Below are 14,178 nucleotides of genomic sequence, written 5' to 3' on the forward strand. Positions count from 1 at the left end.
GACAAGTGGTGGGAAAACTTCCGCGCTGTTTAATTCTTTTTTGGGGGGGGGGGGGGGGGGCAGCAGTAGTTAACATTCCCAACGATGGGCAGCTTGCCAAGCAGGGCATGGAGCACAACGACTGTGGCATATACAGCAGAGCAACCATGAATTAAACAGCGCGGAAGCACACCCACCACTTGTCAAAGCGCCAGAGGAACAGCGAGTTGTCTACCGAAGCCCAGGCGCGCTTGATCTCCGGGAACACGCCGCAAAAGGCGACCGTCTGCGGGCGGGCGGCCGGCGGCCAGTATATTGAGCACAACGGTGCAAAAAAGATCAAGATGCGGCAGCAACTGAGCAACTGCCCTCCACTCTGCATCCCACTGGCCCAACCCACCTGGCACGCATTGTAACGCTCCAGCACCATGCCCGGCATCTCGCTGATGACGGGCGATAGTGGGCGGACCAGGGATGGCCACTGCACAGGCGGCAGGGAGCAGGGCAGTGAGGGTAGGACAATTGCAGCGGCAAAGGCCTGAGAAACGCTGATACAGCAGGCAACGGGCAATACAGCATCTTGGTTTGTCCCCATTCCTGCTGCAGCAGAGACCAGGCGACACGAGGCCACGGCCCATCCGCCCCCGCCATCTTGCCGCCAACCCTGCCAATGCAGGTGCCATCGGGGTGTGTCGCGGCGCTGACGGCTTCTCTCACCCCCTGAGGTTGAAACGAGTATTGTGTCTCGCGCACGGAGTGCGACAGCAGGTCATAGAGGTCGGCGGGGCGGGAGTCGGCAGACACCACGTTCCTGACGTGCTTCCATGCGCTTGCCAGCGCATCCGGAGCGGCTGGAGATGCGAGGGAGGCGGCAGCGCGCAGGGGCGGTGATCGAGCGGCCAAGCCGTCTGCCGACCAGGCCTGGGGCGGGGCCTGGCCATACATGGCGATCGCCTGAATAAAGCACACAACGGGGAGGTCAGCATGTCCTGCTTTGGGGCCTTTCCAAAAAAACACTGACAACAAAATGGCTGGGCTCCGCAGGCCCCGCTCGCATGTCATCCCGCAATGCAGGAAGCAGCCATGGCGTCCAACGAGCAGCAGACGCCCGCAGGCGCGGCCCCCGCGCCAACCACCACTTCAAACACCCTCAACCTGGACCCCAGCGCGTTTGTGGAGGACCTGCACAACGCGGTGAGCGGATCAGGGCGGCTGGAGGGGCTGCTGTGAGCGCCGGGAGTCGGCACAGCGATCCAGTTTGTGCTCCTCCCTGTGCAACTCGCAGGTGCACTTCTACTGCGCGGACGGCTTCGACACGATGGATAGGTGGGCCAGGTCCCTGCGGCCGCCGATGGCAGCCCCGCCGCCGGCTCCCGCCTTCCAACGCCTCCAGCCGTCGACAGCCCGGGTTGCTGCAGCGTGCCGGTGCAAGCCCAGCGTGGAAACTGCTTGCCTCTCACATCGTACACTCCCTGCAGTACGCTGCGACAGCAGCGCGGAGCCGTGCTGACACCAGAGCAGCAGGCAGCGTACCACCACGGTTCCGGCCAGCTCTACCTGGCGCTGCGGGGCGAGGTGGATGCCCAGCTGCAAAAGTTCGAGGCATATGCGCTGGAGACGTGCCTGCACGTGCCTGCGGGCCTGCTGGCTGCACCGGTGGGTTGCAAGGGATGGAAGCACGTCTGCACGAATTCGGGTGCATGTGGCCCCCCACATGGGATGGTTGGGGTGGGAGCCATAGCAGAGGATTGCAAGAGCTGCACGTGTTTAGCGCAACTGGCTGGCCTGTCTATGTGCTTTTCGCTGTGGTGTAGTCAGCAGCAGTTGATGCAGAGGCAGCGGTGGATGAGGCTGAAGAGGCGGCGGTGGACGGACAGCTGCAGCAGCTGCGGCAGCAGATAGCAGCAGCCAAGCACCAAGGTGGGCAGACGTAGCGCTGAGCAGGCACAGGGCCTGCTCGGGCGGGCTGTTGCGCAAGGCAGCCTGCAGGCAACAGCTGGGGATGGCAGCGCTACCAGGAAAAGGGGGCTCTCTATTGCTTGGGGAAAGCGTTTAGCTGTTCCTCGCAGTCTGCTCCACCTCCTGCAGGGCGCAAGCTGAAGGCCGACATTTCGCATTACGATGCGGAGCTGGCACGGTACAGCGGCGGCATGGCTGGCCTGCAAACAGTACCGGCAGCGCTGGCAGGCAAAGAGAACAGCATGGCAGAGGACAGCCGCGTGCTGGCTGCGGCGGGCATGCAGCTGGAGGATAGCTTCCGCCAGCTGGAGGGGCTGCGGCAGCAGAAGGGCGCCGCAGAGCGTGGAGGCAATGGGCAGCCCAAAGACGGTGCGTTTGCCGCTCGGCTGTGGTTCTGCCTGCAGGTGTGGCTAGGGCCGTTGTTTGGGTTCCGCCAACAGTCAGCAGGCCCATTGCCATCCTTTCACCACGCTGAGCCGTTTCTTACATCCGGTGATGGTGCTGCTGCTCGCAGAGCTGGCAGCGGAACGGGAGGTGCTGCGTTGCCAGGCAGCGGTGCGCAGCGCGCCCGCCGACGACCTGCGGCGGCTGCAGGAGCGGCTGGCCTCGTGAGTGGCGGCTTCGGCAGCAGGATGCTTAGCTCTTGTGCGCTGCAGACCCAGTCAGCTCGACTTTGTGCCTCTTGACTCGCTCTGACTCATAAACTGTGGGCAGCTGCTGTTTACTGTAAACTAGTGACAAGCAACGCACGGGTCCTGGAGGGGCAGCAACAGGCACATGCTCACTCGCATGAGCATGACAATTTTATTCCTTGGGCGCAGCTGCCCGGCAGTAAGCCTTGCCAAGCAGGTGGAGCGCGCCATCTCCGCCACCCTTCTGCTGCTGCCCGCCACTGGATGAGGCAGAGCAGGAAGCACTGAAAAGCTGCTCCACTGCCGCCGCTGTCTCTGGTGGGAACTTGCGAGCTGTAGCACGAGTTGCAGGCGGCAAAAAGTGGGGGACAGGCAGTCAGGACTGCAATCAGCCACTTGCAGGGCAATTGTTGGGCCCAATTCACCTGTGAGAGGGCAGGACCCTGGCAAGGCGTGCGAGTAACTGGCCTCAGCCACAGCCGCATGCAGCTGCTGGCATGTCGCGTGGCGGTCAGCGGCCAGCGCCGCTCCGGCATCGACATACATCAGCTGAGCGTCTGCGTGCAGGAGGAAGCAAAGCAGGCCACCACCATGTCAGCAGCAGTGTACAAAGGCGAGTGCCAAGTTCCAGCCCAGGAAGCTTTGTTTGCGACAGCCCACCTGTAAAAGCGGCGTTGCTGTCGCACTGGGAGGGCTCGCGCACGCGGCGAACCAGTGCTGGGCGCACCTCGGCAGCTCTGCAGGTTAGGCGGGCACGCGGAAGCGCCGGTGAAAGATAGCCACATGCGTTGACTCACAGGGGATCATGAGAAACAGGTGCCTGCGGGCGTGCAAGGAGCCGCAGGGCTTGAGCAGCGGGCCCGTGCCTGTAGGCCTTAGGGTGGGCGCCGCCTTTGCTCCAGTCCTGTGTGGCCACGCCCCAGCCGCCACACTCAGTCTCGTTCTCACGCCCCAGTGCCGCCAGCAGGGTGGGAAAGTAGTGCTCGTCTGCAATGCAGCAATGGTACAGTGTGGTAGAACAAGAGGGAAATGAAGCAATCACCTTGTCGGCTGGTTGAAGAAGCAGGCGATGAGGACATGGACACACCAGCAAAGCAGTCGCGGAATGCTTTACGGGTATCGTCCCACTCGTAGATGCAGTGTTGCTCAAATCTGCACGCCAAAAAGCGCAGCACAGCGCAGGACAGGTGCTGGCAGGCTCGGGCAATGGACCATGCTTGAACTGGACAAGGTTTTATCAGCCGCATCACTCCTCCCTCCCATCACAAAATCAGAGTGACCACACTCACGAGCGGTAGACCTCCACGTCCCGCAGCACCGCCTCCACATGCGCGCGCGTCAGCCCGATGAACTGCCCGCTCTTGCGCCAGTGGCTGGCATTCATGTGCTCCGTCTGCAGGCAAAAGCGAGCAAGACAAACCTAGAGTGATGCGCTGCCGGCTGCCATGTGGAGGCATGGGCAGGTCAGCAATTGCTAGGCAGCCAGCATCGCAGCAGCATCGAGTAATAGGCTGTAACTGTTCCCATGATGACATGCCGTCATTGCCCCACCCCAGAGCCTGCCTTGCCTGCATGTCGGGGCTCCAGCGCCACTCATGCCTGGCAGTGTGGTTGCAGGCGTTGACCCGCGACTTGTCCTCCGCCAGCAGCTGTTGGTGCAGGGTGAGCGGGTCGTACAGCGGTATGTCGCTTTCGCTCAGCAGCACAAACCTGTGGGGCAAATGGCGGCGTGGGGGGGCAAGGTAGCGCGGGAGCTCCAGCCGTGCAAAAAACAGTTGCCCGCCGTTCGACTGTCAGGTGCCGCTGCTCTCTCACCGCTGGTTTAGAGGATCCTTGAACGCCTCCCACAGCAAGCTTCGTGTGGCCTCTATCAGCGAGAAATTGCCCCACCCAGTGGGCACACGGCGAGGGATTAGGCAGCCCTCCCACAGGCTGCCCGACGGGTAACCTGCACGAGTCAGCAGCTCCAGCCTTCAGCACCAGCTGATCTGGTAGCTGCATCTGCTTGCTAAGAAGCGAACACATGCTTAAGGCCAGCCCTGAGTAGCAGTACGCTTCAGCAGGGCAGGAGCTGCAGGGTCACCTTCAAACGAGGGCGGCGCGTGGATGTGCACGCTGTACAGATGTTGTCGCTCGATAGGTTGCGGCCCCATGCCGGCCACTGCTCCCACAGATGTTGCGGAAGAGCAGGCCCCACGCATCGCCTCGTACACCTCTGCGCCCGGTTCGCACACAGCACTCTGCAGAGCCACAGGGCGCTACCAGATGAGCCAAGCGCAGTTAATGTCGTCCTGACCGCACAGTCGCCGCGCCCTACCTCTGCCTCGCGAGCCGGCAGCAGGCCGGCTGCCGACGCAAACCACAGGCGCCAGGCGGCCTCGTGGTAAAGAGGGCCGTAGGTGAGGAACAAGAGAGCGACCTTTGGGATGCCCAGCGCCTGCAGATGGGGGGCCAGGGATGAAGCAGGTCGGATGATGGGGGCCACAATGGAAGTGCTGGCTGGTGGTGCACACCAGGCGAGCCAGACAGGCCCGCCACCTGGGCACAGCTGTCGTTGCTCGCATCGGCCGTGGTGGGCGGTGCCGGCAGCTCCCTGGCCTGCCTCTTGGCCTGCGGCCCTGAGGTGGTCGCGCCATTGGCTGCAGGCGTGCTGGCTGCGACATTGGCTGCCGTGACCTTGGGAGTCGTCTTATTCACTGCAACGCTGCCGTTGATCACGCCCGCAGCCATCCTGACGGCGTCCTTGGCAGCAGTGCCCAGGGTTGAGGCAGCCTTGGCAGCCAGCGGCACTGTGGCTCCAATGGCCGCCCCCGCTGCCTGCCCCGCCACTGTCGCCGTGTGCTTCGCGGCGCTCTTGAGGGCCTCAGCAGAATCCATGGTCGCTGCCACCACATTGTCGGCTGCCGAGACCACCTGGCGCCTGACCTCGGTCGGCCGCTCCTCCAGCTGCTCCCGCTCGCTGCCGCGCCCCTGCCACGCCCGGTACAGCGCCCGGCTGGCCAGGATGCAGTTGACCAGCAGGAAGGCAGCCAGGCCCAGCAGCATGGTGCGCCGCACCCGGCGGCGCAGCAGCTGCTGGTGCAGTGCCGGGCGCGGGCCGGGGGAGGCGGGCGCCGCTGCCACCGGCAGCAGCGGCTGCACCACTGGGGCGCTCTTGCTGGAGCGCAGGGGCAGCTGCTGGAGCATTGTTGGCAGGCTGCACAGGCCACACACACGGAGAGAAGGTTGCGCAACCCAGTTGGTGCTTCCGAGAAATGCGCCAGAATGCTCTCAAGTCGCGCAAAAGAGGAAGAGCAAACGTTAGAGAGGCCATTCAAGCATTCCAAGGCGAGCGATGCAGGTAATGTTGCAGGCACTTGCCACGTCAGCGCGGCGGGAGATCACTCCCGGCATGATCCCCGTGCGCAGGCAACCGTACTGCACACGAAACATATTCACAACATTGCATCCTGATTTGATGCAAAAGCCCGCATGCCAGTCGCACCTACACTGCCTGCTGCTGCTCGATACCGCTACGGCCGCTCGCCATCAGCTGTCGCGCAGGAGCGCAGCTTTTGGCCACCTGCATGATCCACATGGACTGCTCACTGCATGGTCACAGCTGTTTGGAGGCGTTTGCAAGCTTGAAGATTTAGTGCATATTTGTGTACTGCTGGCGGGGCGGCGGCACGCCCTAAGCGTCCGCGTTCCGGGGAACGCATCAGCAGGATCCCGAGCCATGGCAGCCAAGGCGCTCATCAATGAACCCAGTCAGGTGGTTACAGAGGCGCTGGAGGGCCTGGTGGCGGCCACTCCTCACCTCGCCCTGCTGGAGGGCTTCCCCTCGGTGAGTAGCGGCGCTGGCTCGGAACAGATCGCTGCGCTTTAGAGCCGACAGCTGCGACCGCCAGCTTTGAGGCCGCCGCCGCCACCCGGCACCGTGCGCCCACGCCGCTGCTATGCCTGCCCCTCTGCTCATGGCACAGATCAAGGTGTTGGTGGACGCCTTCCACGACAGGTCTAAGGTCTCTGTGGTCTCAGGTGCGACCCCCCCTTTTCAACTGTTGTCGCTCCATACCTCTGCACACGTGCTAATGGGCTTGCCAGCGCCCCACGCAGGCGGCGGCTCAGGGCACGAGCCAGCCACGGCAGGCTATGTGGGGGCTGGCATGCTGACGGCAGCAGTGTGCGGTGAGGTGTTTGCTTCACCAAGCGAGGATGCCGTGCTGGCCGCGATTCGGGCCACCACCGGCGAAGCAGGTGGGATCAGGGCCTGGCAAGCACATGTCGGGCAGCGCATGTCGGGCAGACGTATGCCCTGGGTTACCAACTGACCTGCGCTCCGCAACCGCCTCTGCCCCGCAGGCTGCCTGCTGGTAGTGAACAACTACACCGGGGACCGGCTGAATTTTGGGGCGGCCGCCGAGCGGGCCAAGGCAGAGGGGCTGGACGTGCAGACGGTGGTGGTGGCAGGTCCGCACGATGGCGGCCACGTGCCCTGGGCTGCTTCTGCCTGTATGCATGGTGGGCTGCCTGCCGTGCCTTGGCCCACTAGTGCCCCGTTGCCCGGCTGACACCTGACCGCAGATGACTGTGCGATCAAGTCCAAGGCGGCGGTGGGCCGCCGCGGCATTGCAGGCTCGGTGTTTGCCCTCAAAGCGGCGGGCGCAGCTGCTGCCTCCGGCGCAAGCTTGGCTGAGGTGACGGCGGCGGCAGAGGCCACCATCAGCCGTGTCGGGTCCATGGGCGCCAGCCTCACCGGATGCACCTTGTTTGGGCAGCCAAAGAGCGACAGGTGGGCTGCAAGGGTCACGCCTCCCTCGCCGCTGCTGGCACCAGCATCACCAGCATCACACCTGGTCGGGCTGTTTTACGCTCACACATGTCTTGCCTGCATGTGTATGGCAGGCTCGGGCCAGAGGAGGTGGAGCTGGGGCTCGGGGTTCATGGAGAGCCAGGCACATACCGCGAGAAGCTGAGGTGAGCAGCTGAGCGGCTGGCTCGCTGACCGGTCTGCTGTCTTTGGGCAGGCTGTCAGCATGGGGCGACCAGCATGCTGGCGCGCTGGCGTCAGCATGGGCTGGTTGGCCATCCATTGTGCAGTGCACAGGCCATCAAAATCCTTCCATGGTGTCGTGCTGGCCTGCCCAACCGCTTGCAATGGCTGCCGCAGGCCCGTGACTGGCCTTGTGGATGAGTTGCTGATGACCATCGCCGGGCAGACCGACTCTTACCTGCCGCTGGAGAAGGGTGCGCCCAGCAGCTCCACCTGGCGCCTTGCCTGGCGGCGCGACTCGTCCACTGATCGACTCGCTCGCAGCGCAGCACGCCACGTCAGCTCGCCCGTTTGTGCTGCACCCTTAGCCCTTCTCCAATCTGCGTGCCCCACTTGGGTGCAGGCGAGCGCGTCGCGCTGCTGGTCAACAACCTCGGAAGCACCACCGCCCTGGAGATGCACGTGGCCGCCCATGCCGCCGCACAGCTGGTGCAGTCGCAGCTGCACGTGGAGCTGGAGCGGCTGTACTGCGGGCGCTTCATGACTTCCCTGGACATGCATGGCCTCTCGATCACCCTCCTGCGCCTGGACGATGCCACCCTGGAGCTGCTGGATGCGCCCACCAAGGTAGCAGCCAAGCCGTGGCCGATTTTCTTTGGTCTGCGTGGTGCGCGTCTTCTCTGCCATGGTTGACCCCAGCCCCTCCCTGTGCACTACCGCAGGCACCCGCCTGGCCCTCCACGCCGGCAGTCTACTCGGCCGCCATTCAGCTGCTGCCGGTGCCTGCCGGAGCTACCGACGAGCAAGTCGCCGGCAGGAGCAGCGCTGAAGGCCCCAGCAGCGAGCAGGGCCAGCTGGCCCACCGTTGCATCGCGGCTGTGTGCGAGGCGCTGGTGCAGGCTGAGGCGGAGCTGAATGCGCTGGATGCCAAGGTGCGTCTGGCCCGGCTACTGCCGCTGCCGCTGGCTGGCTGCCCATTGGCGCTACTATGCTGGTGATCATTGTGAGGACGGATTAGAATGGCGAGGGCCAAGGCCTTCTGCTGTGCGCTCTGGCAGGTGGGCGACGGCGACTGCGGCAGCACCCTGGCCCAGGGCGCGGTGGCCATCCAGCAGCAGCTGGCATCCTTGCCACTCGACGATCCGTCGGCGGCAGCGCTGGCGTTGGGGCGCCTTGTTGGACGCGCGATGGGCGGGACAAGCGGCGCCGTGGTGCGTGGGAGTTTGGCGGATGTGTGCCTGGCTGCTGGCACTACTCATGGCAGCCGCTGCCTGGACATGGAAACCCGCGTGAGAACCCCCTGTTGGTGCTTTGCTGCAGTACAAAATCCTCCTGACGGCAATCGGCGCCAGCCTGCGGCAGCACCATGCGGAGCAACCCACTCTGGCAGTTGTGGCCACTGCCGTGCTGGACGGCGCGCGGGCTGTCAGCAAGTATGGCGGCGCGCAGCTGGGCAGCCGCACGATGCTGGATGCGATCATCCCTGCTGCTCAGGTGCAACGAGGGGGTTGTTGGACCTTTTGCTTTTGCCTTGAAAGCTTTCCATGCATCCCACAGCAGGGCACCCCATCGAATGTCTGCAGGTGCTCAAGGAGGCGGCAGCGGCGGATCGGCCCGCGGCGCAGGCCGCTTCTGCGGCTGCTGCCGCAGCGACCGCGGGCGCAGAGGCCACCAAAAACATGGCGGCCGCCGCTGGCCGCAGCAGCTACGTGCCGGCTGAGCGTCTGGCGGGGCACATGGACCCCGGTGCCCGGGCAGTGGCGCTGTGGCTGGGTGCTGTGGCAGCGGCGCTCTAGTCTGATTATGTGGCCAGAGAGATTGTTTTGAATTGCCATTGGAGCCAATGGCGGCGAATGGTTTATTGCACTGCCAAATGGCGGCGCGCCCCTGTCTTGTCTTGCCTGGCTCCTGGTCCTGGCTTTGGGCTTTCAATGAATTGGGCAGTGTTGTGGGAGATTTCTAGAAAGCTCTCCCTCGGACTGGCCAACCTTGTTGCATAAGCCGCCAGCTACCGTCCACCCTGGTGTTTTGCTCTGCTGCACAGTTCGTTCTCACTTGGCTTTTACACTCCAGTGTTTAAAGCAGCTGCAGCCTGGCGCACGCTCGCACGGCCGCTCCGAGCAGTCGTGGGTTTCTGGCACTGCGTTCGAGCAGCAGGGGCGGGCGAGCACCACAGCAGGGCCGGCTCTGGGCAGCACGTGAGTGGCAGCTAAGACGGCACCTGGAGCGGCGGTTGTGAGCGGTGGGCGCCGCACCCCACGCCGATGCTGCCGCTGAAGCCGCGCTCACCACTGGGGCGCCAGCACCTGCAGCCTGGGCTGCCTCGCAGTCACTCGTACAATGCGCTCAGCCGGCCGTCGGTGAGTTCTTGCGGCAGGGGGCTGATGCGCGCAACTCCAGCTGGCCGCCGGCACCGCCACTCGCATCTTAAGATCCTCCCCCGCCGCGCTCCTCCTGCAGGGCCTGGAGGGCCCGTTTGATCGCCTGCTGCGCATGCGCGTGATGCGCAGCACGCTGCTACTCCTCATCAGCATGGTGCTGGCCACCAACATCGTGTGGGCGGCGCAGGCGGTGGCAGCCTGGCATCGCGGCTTGGGCCAATCGGCCTCCAGCCAGCAGCAGCTGCTCCTCCAGCGGCTCAACAACACCACACTATCTGTGGAGGTAAGGCACAGAGGCACAGCCTGCATGTCAGACTCTGTCCTTTTGGAGCTCTTTGCGGGGGGTGCTCCAATGCTGCTCCTGCTCCTGCTCCTGCTCCTGCCTCCAATGCTGCTCCACACTTCTGCACTGGTGCAGGTCAGCCGAGTGGGCGCAGGCGAGGGCGAGCACAGCACATATGTGGTGAATGCTCAACTGGTGGACAGGGACAGCAGCGGCCAGGCCAGCAGCGCGAGCAAGCAGGAGGCAGCGGGAGCCGCAGCGGCGGTGGCTGCCAGCGATGCCCCTAACAAGCGGGAAGAGGAGCAGCCACAGCAGCAGCAGCACGTGCAGGACCAGCAGGAGCAGCAAGCAATTGGTGGTGGCCTGGTGGCTCAATTGAAGGGTGTTGGCTCGGCGCTGGGGCTGATTGCACCCATCAAGGACGGTGGAGGGCCGCTCTTTGTGCCTAACGATTCGAAAGCACAAGCTGAGGCCTCTCCACAGCCGCCGCAGCCGCCGCCCCACAGGTGTGGGACATTGCCCTTTGCTGTCACGCCAGCGCGGCTGGCCACAAGTATGCATGCTGAGCTGTTCTGCTGTTTGATGTGTCCACCCATCGCTGTCGCCCGCAGGGCGATTTTAAAGATGCCAGAGGTCGAGGAGAATAGCAGTGATACATGCGCACAGGCGAGCGTTGCGGGCTGGCTAGTGCCCGACCCATGCAGTCCAGCTTCTCTGCACTTTGTACTGTGCCTGCTTGCTGTGATCCCCACACGCTGGCCATGCGCCTGCCTTGCTGAGTGCAGGCGATGCAACTGCCCAAGGTCGCACTGCTTTTCCTTACCCGGGGCGACATCTACCACCACGAAACTTGGCGCCTGTGGTTTGAAACAGGCATGCAAGCTTTGGCTGCAATGTTGTGGTATGCTGTGTGCCAACCACATTCTCTGCTGCTACTTTATTCCCCCTCAGAAAACGCTATACAGTGGCGATGAAAGTGGCCTGTGCCTGTTCGCCTCCTGCCCATGTGCAGCCCGCGACATGCTGCCATCCAAGCAGCTTCGCGATGCTGCCTGCCCGACGGCTGCTGCACCTGCTGACGAGATGGCGACTGGGCAGCAGCAGCCGGAGGAGATGCTGGGCGGTCCAGCTCAGGAGCCACAGCAGGGCCTGGGGCATGCGCAGACAGCCGCCTCTGCCGTGGCCGCCGCCTGTGGCTGGGATGCAGCAGCTGCCCGGCAGATGTCGACTGGCAGCGGCAGCGCTATCCAGCAGCAGCACCTCTACAGCGTTTACATCCACGCGCCGCCCGACATCCAAGGTGCACGCAGCTTGGATCAGCTGTGTTGTGTGTTGGCCTTGCTGTGCCATCGCTGGTGCTGACAGTGGCCAGCTCCTGCTGCAGATGAGGATCTGCCGGAGCTCTTTCGAGGGCATCTGGTCTCAGACCGCCTGCTGCCAGAGTGGGGCAGTCACCAGGTAACTAACTACGCCAGCCGCCTGATCACTCATGAAGCCCTCCCGCCCATCCTTCTGTTGCTGTGCTTGCATATCCACCGCATCGCAGCTCGGCTTGGAGGCCTTGTGTGACCTTGCCACTGCGCCTGCTTGCAGTTGGTGGAGGCCACACGAAGCTTGCTGTGGGAGGCGTTTAAGGATCCCCTGAACCAGCGGTAAGAGAGCAGCGGCACCTTACGCTCGAGCCTGCCAACTGCTGGGCAGCTGCCTCGCACAGCTGGACCTCCCTTGGGGCGCTATCTTGCTGCTCCATGCCCGCCATTTGCCCCACAGGTTTGTGCTGGTGAGCGAAAGCGACATACCGCTGTACGACCCGCTCACCCTGCACCAACAGCTGCTGGCGGAGGACAAGTCGCGGGTCAACCTGTGCCGCCACTCTGCGCCCACCGACACGCGGCGGTGGAGCTGGCGCATGTCGGTGGGTGACCGGCGTGCCTGCACTGCACGAGCGTCGGGCCCAACCTTCTTGAGTCCATCTTCATTTGCGCTGCCTGCTCGCCGTGCTGGCTGCCGCTGCCGCTGGAGCCTGATGCTGTTTGCCCCCCCCCCCCAACCCCCACCTGCCTGCCTGCTCGCCTGCCTGTCTGCCAGGGACCTGCCCTCAAGTCGTGGCACTGGCGCAAGTCCAGCCAGTGGTTTGGCATGCTGAGGAAGCACGTGGAGGTTGTGCTGGAGGATGTGGAGGTGTTCCGGAAGTGAGTGGGTTGGGCAGGCTTGGTAGTGTTCTCATTTCCACTCCAATGTGAGTGCCATAGGTCTGTGTCTGCATGAGATCGGTTTAAAACCCTGATTTCCCCACCTGCAGGTTTGAGGAGCACTGCAAAAACTTCTGGGATGGTGACTACAAGCGCTGGCGGGACTGCTTCTCAGATGAGGTGCACATGCGAACGGCGTGCAGATCTGCACAGATAGCCCAGCGATACCATGCCTTGAACCACCCAAACCACCCTTTTGCTTTCTTCGCTGCAGCACTACATCCCCACCCTGTTGGCCTCCAAGGGCCTGGACGAGGAGAGCTTCTGCCACATCGATGGCGTCGTTGCAACCGACTGGAGCGCGGGCGGCCCACACCCCAAGACCTACAAGTCCTGGGAGACGAGGCCAGGGCTGATTCGCAAGGCCCAGGGACTGGATCGGGGTTGCAATGCTAGTGCAGCCATTGCAGGTGAGCGCAAGAGGGAGCTGCCATCAAGCGCCCCTCGTGGGGTCCCCCAAGTCAGACCACCCTTGTTTGATGGAGGCAACTTGGGTGTGTTGTTGTGCTTTTCCTCGTGCCCCCTCGCGCAGATGCGCACCGCCGGTATGTGCCCAAGCAGGCAGCATTCGGCGCCAGCAGCAGCCGGCTGTGTGACACCACCCTGGCAGACCTTGCCGCCTATGCACATGCCCTGCCTGGCAACTGCAGCCTGACTGCACGCAAGGCAAGTCTAGCTCAGCAGACAGGCTGTCTGGTCGGGGCACACTCACGGGCACGGACACAGAGTGGCTGCCTTGGAAGGGCCGGGTGACCTAAATGAGCTGCTGGACTGCTCTCCTGCCTGCCCTGCAGTTCCCCAAGCCCACCGTGCGCGCCGTCCACCGGCTGTTCACCGACTGCCGTAGCAAGCTGCAGCTGCTCGGCCCTGGCGCGTGCAAGCCCTGAGCAGCATCGTTTGCTTGGGCAGCCTCCTGGAGCCACTGGCCACGCAGCGTACCTTCTTGATCGGCAGCATATTTTGCAACTACCAGGGTGCCACCTCGCAGCTGATAACCGCTGGCAGCCTTTTGGAGCAGCTCTCTGCATTCTGACGAGACGGACTTGCCGACGCCGGTCAGCGATCACTGATTGATGATGCATGCAGCTTGCTTGTGTGGGCTTAAAGTCTGGTAAAGCAAGAACTAGCTTGCAACATAGACTCCCCGCCGAAACGGGACGGGAACCGGGCGAAAGCAGAGAAAGCAATAAAACAGGGGTGGAGCAAGGCGACATGCAACGCAAGCAGCTGACAGGGCACGCATCGAAACGTGTGTATGACTGGCAAAGTGGCATGGCGCATTGGGGAGAAACGCAACGGTACGGGAGCATGGGCTGGCCAAACGGCAGTGCGGAACGCTAGGTCACTAGAAAAGCAGGGAAAGGCGCACTATGTATGCAATGAGGGCAGCCCCGGCTCGGGGCCGTTGAGAAAGCAGTGGGCGGGAGGGGGGAGGCCCCGGTGTGGGCGGGCCCCATCGAGGGGGGATGGGGCGCGCAAGCGGCCAGATGGGGCGGGGCGCGGGCGGCAGTGGAGTCCTGCGGCTGGGTGGGATATAGGGCAATGAGCGTTGAGCAGTGTGCGATGAGCAATGAGCAATGAGCAGTGAGCAGCCCCTCCCTAAACAAAGTGAAGCGCAGGACGGGGTCCGGTGGATGGGAGGCAAGGAAACGCGGGGGGTTGCCACGTGCGCTACCGCCGCCGCCGCAGGCAGCACCCCTGCGGCGGCGGCAGCGGC

The 14,178-nt window shown here is 63.7% G+C and overlaps 4 protein-coding genes across 4 annotated transcripts in view; 2 read left to right on the forward strand and 2 right to left on the reverse strand.

The window, feature by feature from the left end:
* Window positions 1-924, reverse strand: part of CHLNCDRAFT_141404 (hypothetical protein) — a gene marked incomplete at both ends in the record, with an annotated part of 8,971 nt that extends 8,047 nt beyond the window's left edge. Inside the window, 3 exons of the mRNA XM_005843132.1 lie at window positions 173-265; window positions 380-460; window positions 733-924. Of these exons, the coding sequence (XP_005843194.1) occupies window positions 173-265; window positions 380-460; window positions 733-924 (366 nt within the window). The remainder of the gene's footprint in view (window positions 1-172; window positions 266-379; window positions 461-732) is intronic.
* Window positions 925-2,742: 1,818 nt separating this feature from the next.
* On the reverse strand, window positions 2,743-5,756 carry CHLNCDRAFT_55340 (hypothetical protein; the record flags this gene model as incomplete). Its single annotated transcript, XM_005843133.1, has 11 exons — window positions 2,743-2,903; window positions 2,996-3,127; window positions 3,231-3,307; window positions 3,368-3,557; window positions 3,613-3,722; window positions 3,860-3,963; window positions 4,196-4,280; window positions 4,386-4,518; window positions 4,654-4,810; window positions 4,888-5,007; window positions 5,109-5,756. 11 exons carry the CDS (start codon window positions 5,754-5,756, stop codon window positions 2,743-2,745), a joined length of 1,917 nt encoding a protein of 638 aa, XP_005843195.1.
* Window positions 5,757-6,288: 532 nt separating this feature from the next.
* CHLNCDRAFT_28367 (hypothetical protein) lies at window positions 6,289-9,372 on the forward strand (the record flags this gene model as incomplete). Its single annotated transcript, XM_005843099.1, has 9 exons — window positions 6,289-6,400; window positions 6,591-6,809; window positions 6,915-7,022; window positions 7,137-7,357; window positions 7,471-7,529; window positions 7,875-8,172; window positions 8,268-8,477; window positions 8,604-8,756; window positions 8,866-9,372. The coding sequence occupies 9 exons, from the start codon at window positions 6,289-6,291 to the stop codon at window positions 9,370-9,372; spliced, it is 1,887 nt and encodes a 628-aa protein (XP_005843161.1).
* Window positions 9,373-9,809: 437 nt separating this feature from the next.
* On the forward strand, window positions 9,810-13,348 carry CHLNCDRAFT_141408 (hypothetical protein; the record flags this gene model as incomplete). The annotated part of the gene is made up of 12 exons (XM_005843100.1): window positions 9,810-9,905; window positions 10,006-10,209; window positions 10,345-10,633; window positions 11,222-11,509; window positions 11,594-11,667; window positions 11,803-11,861; window positions 11,980-12,124; window positions 12,298-12,401; window positions 12,512-12,581; window positions 12,676-12,871; window positions 12,994-13,157; window positions 13,256-13,348. 12 exons carry the CDS (start codon window positions 9,810-9,812, stop codon window positions 13,346-13,348), a joined length of 1,782 nt encoding a protein of 593 aa, XP_005843162.1.
* Between the last annotated feature and the right edge of the window lie 830 nt (window positions 13,349-14,178).

The sequence above is a fragment of the Chlorella variabilis genome, assembly GCF_000147415.1.
Source record: "Chlorella variabilis unplaced genomic scaffold CHLNCscaffold_34, whole genome shotgun sequence".
NCBI lineage: Eukaryota > Viridiplantae > Chlorophyta > Trebouxiophyceae > Chlorellales > Chlorellaceae > Chlorella > Chlorella variabilis.